This window comes from Beauveria bassiana (genome assembly GCF_000280675.1).
Source record: "Beauveria bassiana ARSEF 2860 unplaced genomic scaffold BBA_S00109, whole genome shotgun sequence".
Taxonomy (NCBI): Eukaryota; Fungi; Ascomycota; class Sordariomycetes; order Hypocreales; family Cordycipitaceae; genus Beauveria; species Beauveria bassiana.
The window spans coordinates 2,301-8,062 of NW_007930944.1; the positions used below are offsets into that span (position 1 = coordinate 2,301).

The 5,762-nt window shown below is 52.5% G+C and overlaps 2 protein-coding genes across 2 annotated transcripts in view; both read right to left on the reverse strand.

The window, feature by feature from the left end:
- Positions 1–294: 294 nt before the first annotated feature.
- Positions 295–2,456, reverse strand: BBA_10253 (sexual development transcription factor NsdD; the record flags this gene model as incomplete). The annotated part of the gene is made up of 7 exons (XM_008605350.1): positions 295–435; positions 655–1,176; positions 1,258–1,377; positions 1,523–1,581; positions 1,658–1,693; positions 1,791–1,950; positions 2,004–2,456. The coding sequence occupies 7 exons, from the start codon at positions 2,454–2,456 to the stop codon at positions 295–297; spliced, it is 1,491 nt and encodes a 496-aa protein (XP_008603572.1).
- A 1,532-nt stretch (positions 2,457–3,988) lies between these two features.
- The window catches only part of BBA_10254 (uncharacterized protein), a gene marked incomplete at both ends in the record, with an annotated part of 2,589 nt that continues 815 nt past the window's right edge, over positions 3,989–5,762 (reverse strand). The window contains 4 exons of the mRNA XM_008605351.1: positions 3,989–4,165; positions 4,238–4,442; positions 4,507–5,401; positions 5,458–5,571. Of these exons, the coding sequence (XP_008603573.1) occupies positions 3,989–4,165; positions 4,238–4,442; positions 4,507–5,401; positions 5,458–5,571 (1,391 nt within the window). The remainder of the gene's footprint in view (positions 4,166–4,237; positions 4,443–4,506; positions 5,402–5,457; positions 5,572–5,762) is intronic.

The following is a 5,762-nucleotide window of genomic DNA, read 5'->3' on the forward strand; positions in this document are numbered from 1 at the left end:
TTGAAAACCTATGGGCTTGCAGGAGGCAAAGACGTCATTTTGGACATGCAAAGTAACTTAGCTAGTGAGCCCCATTGGCTGTTTATTCACCGGGCGTAATAAACTTTCGGTTTGGTACTATACATTACATGCCAGGTATCGGTAGTCTCTGTATTGCTGATCAATACGCTGACAGTGCGAATCGCCAATTTGAATATCCAATCGAATCAGCCGCCGCTTTGAGACTGCGTCTAGACTCAAGAATGCTTTTGACTAGTGAACCTGGCGTGCAGCTTGGCGTGCAGCTCGGCGTGGTCACTTCGTCGTGGTACGGTATACTGACGACCAAGCCGCCCTGCGCGGCGTCGTAGGCGAAGGATCAGACTCATCAGCTCGCGCCTCCCAGCGCTTCGGTGATATGATCAAGACTGCCCCGAAGGCATCCTCAGGCATCAGCTTTCATCGCGTTTACAGGCAACAAAGCCACCGGTGCACTGGTGAAAGCCGTCCATGTCGTTAAACGACTCTTGGAATGCTCACCGAGCCAATCAACAGGCGCATGGCAAGGACGAACCCGAAAAAGGGCACGGGAAACTTGGCGGCAAGTCAGCGCCCGTGAACGGTACCAAAGCGTGGACTTCAACGAGTCCTTCGTAGGGCTCTCGCGAAACTAACCCGAATGATAGCCACCAAAAGCGGCACGAGCTGCCCCGCGGCGCTTCGAGATTCTCGCAGGTCAGAGCGAAATTGTTCCGCGGATGCGAGGGTACCAGAAAGTTGAGACCGTATTCTTCTCTGCCGAAACCCTTCCGACTCGTCAGCTTCACCAAGACTTCTTTCAGTTTCCATCAAAAACTTCAAGCTTTCGGACTCAAGCAGCAGAACTTGCGTGACGCGCGGCTGTGTACAGATACAGATGTTTTGGAATCGTGAAGAAGATGTAGCTGAGATGCCGTAGCAAGCTCTGGATGCCTCCCGTCGGTGAGGACTAATGACGCAGAACCGTCTTGCTGAGATATCCATGAAAAACACATCGCGGCATGCCAGTTCCTCGTCCAATGTGTCTGAGGCTTCAACAAACTGATCGGGTGTTCGCAAAATGCAAAGAAAAGCTCTGGAAATCGATGTATCAACAATCGCAGCCGTGGTTCTTGGTACAGTTTCCGTTGCAATCGGGGTCATCGGTATCTGTCTCGCCTATACACAGCTTCGAGTTGCTTTTCTTCAGAACCCACGGCTTGGCATGGTAAGATCACCCCGGACTGCTGGTTCGCTCACGGATTCGACTGACGATGATTCTATAGACTGTGCACCCCTAAGCCGAGGGTAACTGTCAGGGTGAAGGCAGCAAAGCCATGAGCTGGCGGCCACGGCCAATTGAGGGAGGCTTCTCACTAACTGTTCGCATGAGCACAGTTGTTACACACCAGTCAATGCCTCATCCGACATGCGCTCTGCCAGCTGCTGTCGATATAACGGTACACGATTCTCGCTGCTTGTCACTCTCACCAGCGCGCTCCGCCTGGATCTGAAATGTACGGACCTGCGCAGCCGATGGCTTCTTTGGACTTGGCGAGGTTTCGAACACAGTTCGCGCACTCTCTGTATTTGATTCGAGCAGGGCCAACGGTATTCAGTTGGTGTTGACTATATACGGCTGCAATCGCTCTCTACGTACTTATTCTGCGCTGCCCCCGGCCAGAGGGCGCAATTCCTGTTTCACCTCATCGTTGAGTTCTTTAATTACCATATCCGCCGATGTTGCCATATAATTTTCTAGTTGCACGAATTTGAAGAAGGTCGCAGCGAACCGGCTTCTAGTTTGCGCTTGCGCTCCAGCTTGGCGCGCTCCAGCTTGGCGTAACGCAGGCCACAGGCGTTGCACAAGGTGCCGGCGCCGTCCGGACCGCGCCGCCATTCAGGCGTGTCGACTCTGTTGCATCTGCGGCAGCGGCCGGGAGGAGCAGCACGCTGTAGAGCTGTTAGCTACGCCACTGGTGCTGAGTCGTATTGAATTGACTTACGCCACGACGCTTCTTACCATCCTTGACGGAATTGTGAGGCTTCATGGTGTCATTGTACTGTTTGTCGGCCGCAGAAACAGGTTCGGCGTCGGCCTGCGGATATAGAGTATTGCAGTGTTGCCTAGGTGGGAAGAGGCCATTCGGCAGAAGCATCTGACCTGGAGGTAGACGACCGAGGTGGACCGAGATCGGATTCGGGATAGGAGAGTAGCCGTCCGAGATGGAAGAATAGTAGTGGACAGGGCTTTGGGCACACCGCTCTAGCTTCCCGGTTACCGCAGCTGTGCGATATGTGATGGGATACTGATCGGGGTGGCCGCCGTCAGATGTAGGCTGGGGTGGCATGCTATTGCAAGGAGAGAAGAGTGGTAGCACAAACGCATCAGATATAATTTCTGCGATGGAAGGCAAAGCGGAAGTTTTGGATGGATTGAGACGGTGCACAGCTGTCATGGCGGCTTGGAGAGATGCGCAGCGATGTTGCGAGTGTTTGGTATGAGAGTAGCTTCTAGAGGAGGCGATAAGATGCCATATCTGGAGAAAACTCGCGTCCGAACGGTCGACGCAATACCTGTGCTATAAAGACTGGCCTCAATACTTACTCAGCCGTCCCGCCCGAAGCCCCAGTGGAGATCCTGTGCAGCCAAGGAGTAAACAACAGCAATTAGGGGTATTGTTCCGCGCGCATTGATACGTTGTCCCCGTCCGATCAAATTGGATGTCCGTCACGGGTCCGCGGAGGAGATCAGCGTCCTTTGGCGTGAGACGAACCTCTTCCTATAGAAGTACCTGTGGGTAGACAAGGGGAAAGATACCAGTCCGCCATCAGCAGAGTGGGCTAGCTGCGCGGCAGCATCCCGGCCACGCCGTACAGCACACAAGTTCAGATGTCACGAAAGATGTGTGTGTGGGATAGGTGGCGGCCTGTGAGTGCCAGGATTAGCGGATTAGGTACTGCGTCCGTACATGCGAGCCTTGTCGCGCCGGTGCTGTGCGTCACAGGTCTTGCAATAGTCAATGTCTTGTGGAACTAAATTGAGAGGGCACACTTGGTACTGACCCGCTTCCACTGCGACAGACGATGGGAAGAAGGAAGAAGGGGGGGTGGGAGGTGCAGCATCGTTTGATTAGTGTTCCTCTTTGAGGAAGGCGGGCGGCGGCAAGAGATCCCGACGTAGATACGAGTCAATGCCTGTCTGATAGCGTTTTGTGCCAGTGCAAGCTACGCTACTGGTTTGCCAGAACTCCCATATGTCGACTTCTCAGCTGCCGGCGTACGAGAGCCGGCAGTACTGACTACTCTTGGACGCACTGCGGCTTGTTGGGTGTCCGTGTTTATCTATACATAACCGGGGATACCAGATCAGCCCGCCATCACAGCGGAGTTCGTGTCCCTTGCCTTGCACCGATCCAGCGGGCTACTACCATGCTGCGATGGTCGTGGGCGGGCTCGGGTTGGTGCCACTCTCTTACGGGGGCACCATGGCCACTAGTTGTGAGCAAAAGCCATGGTGGCTGGTTCATCACACGCCACGCAGCCACTGGCTGGGACGGCTTGCCTCGGCCTCGAAGGGGTATGTCCCCGAGAGACTGCGGTGTGGTAGCAGCCAAAGTCGGATGTGTTACGCGTTCTAGCAGTTCTACCGGACCCAAACATGTCAAGTACTCCTGTGGATCTAGCCCAATATCGTCACCGATATGCTCTGTTTACTGACTTGCGCACTATCTTCAGCTCGAGTTGTCGTCTTGGCTTCAAATGCTGACCAAGAGGTGTTCGTTCTGGATAGTCTAACAAGTCGAGTTTATTCAACCCCGAACATTTACACAACCACGGCTTAGTAGTTTCTCTTTACAGAAGAAACCGTGAAATAGTGGTTGCCTTCTCTCTCGGACTTAGAATTATGCTTTGCTTGGTAGTGGACAGATACCATTATTCCTCTTTTATAAATTAGCGCTCTGTCACATCGTGCCGTGTTTACTGCTCCTCATGTCAAGCAGAGGACTTCGTTCTCCTTTTCTTGAACCTTGGACACCATAAGCTCCCACCAGGGTTGCCTCATAGCAATGGCGCAGGGCAGTTCCGTGTTTGGTGCGGGCACTGGGACTTCATGGTCCATCCAGCTCTGAATACGTCTCAAAGCTTGATAAAGTGGCGGCACGCTCTGTCGCAGGAAGTTAATTAGCAACTAGCTTGAATGGAGGAGCATGTTTCTCTTATGAATGTTCACACTTACACTGCGAACAGGGGTTTCAATGACGTGCTGAAACCAGGCATCCGCGACTAGAACATGTTCTTCTACGGTGGCTAGTAGCCCGAGGAAGAAGACCGGTAGCAGCGGGGCTTGAGCCGTAAATATAAAGCCTGACGTTGGCATAATAGAAATGCACTTGGCTAAGTCGGCTATGTTGTCAACGACCAATTGATGGTTTCGCGGAAGTCTAAGCAAAGGTCAGCATGTTTTGATGCAAGAGACAGAGGTGCAAGAGTAGGTACGGTACTTACCTGAATAGGCGGCACTGCAGGTAGACCATTCCAGCCAGTCTCCACGCTTCCGCCGTCACCCCGGTCATCTGTTTCGCTTCTTGAACAACGTAGTTCTCGCCCACCTGCCGAATCCATTCAATCGGTTGCGATCTGTTTTTAGCAGCGTCCCAGCTATCATATTCTCCACTCCATTGTGGCAACTGCACAAGCTGGTCGTAGAGCATCTGGGCAGTTACAGGCACAATAGGCGTTTCGCATTCTTGTAGCATGCGAGTGGAACAGTAGGTCACCTGGCTGAAGATGTGCAGCAGGCGTTTTGAGAAACCGCATCCACCGTGGATTTCATACATGTCCGACTCAGATCCATATAAGAGGAATCCAAATCTACATGTTTCAACAATAGGGTCGAAAGTAGCGAGAGACGGGAGGGGCATCATTAGCTGAGCTAAAATGACACCTCTACCAACGATGACTGATTGCGATAGGCGTAGGGCAGAGACCTGAACATTTGAGTCTTTATAAAAACGAGAGCCTGGATCCGTGCGCTGAAGCACGTTCTCCGCCTGTGTGAATCCCGTCAACCAGCGAGGCCAGTAGGGTTTTTGGAGCCTGCGTTCTATGAGAACCACATCCTGCATAGAGAGCAATGACGCCAAGGTGACTAGCTCGCCAGACTCGCTTTCGTCTAGAATGGCGGCATCCTGGAGCAGCTCGCTGAGCCGGGCTTCGGCGATGGCAAACCTTTTGTTGACTTGACGCCGTACATTATCACATGGCAGATAATCATGAACATAAACACCAGCGAGGGACTGTATAGCAGCTACAACAGCGGGATGTTTCATGCTGGCGAAATCAGTCAACCACAGGTTGGTTTTTGTTAACACACTTCGCCCAGGACACCAATTATGTATGTCTGTAGAGCAGAAGTTAGCGCAGATTCCCGTGAGATATGGCGAAAGCAGAACTTACAAAAACTGAACAGCTTCCTGCCCATGTTGTCCATAAACACATCATGTCCGAATTGTGGCAGGAGGAGTTGCGGAGCCTTGGTAATATTATTCTGACAATATGATCGGAAGCTTCCTGTCGGTGATTGAAGATGTACGCCGATTTGGGACAGCGGCAAGGTTGATGATTGTAGATAGGGTGAGTCGTTTCCTGCCAAGAGAGTGCTGGTGGAGGCCAGTGATGAAAACAATCGACGCTGCAGCGATCGCTCAAAACTTTGGCTTGATGTCTGTGTAGCAGCGACGGCTGAAGGTGAGTCACCGTTG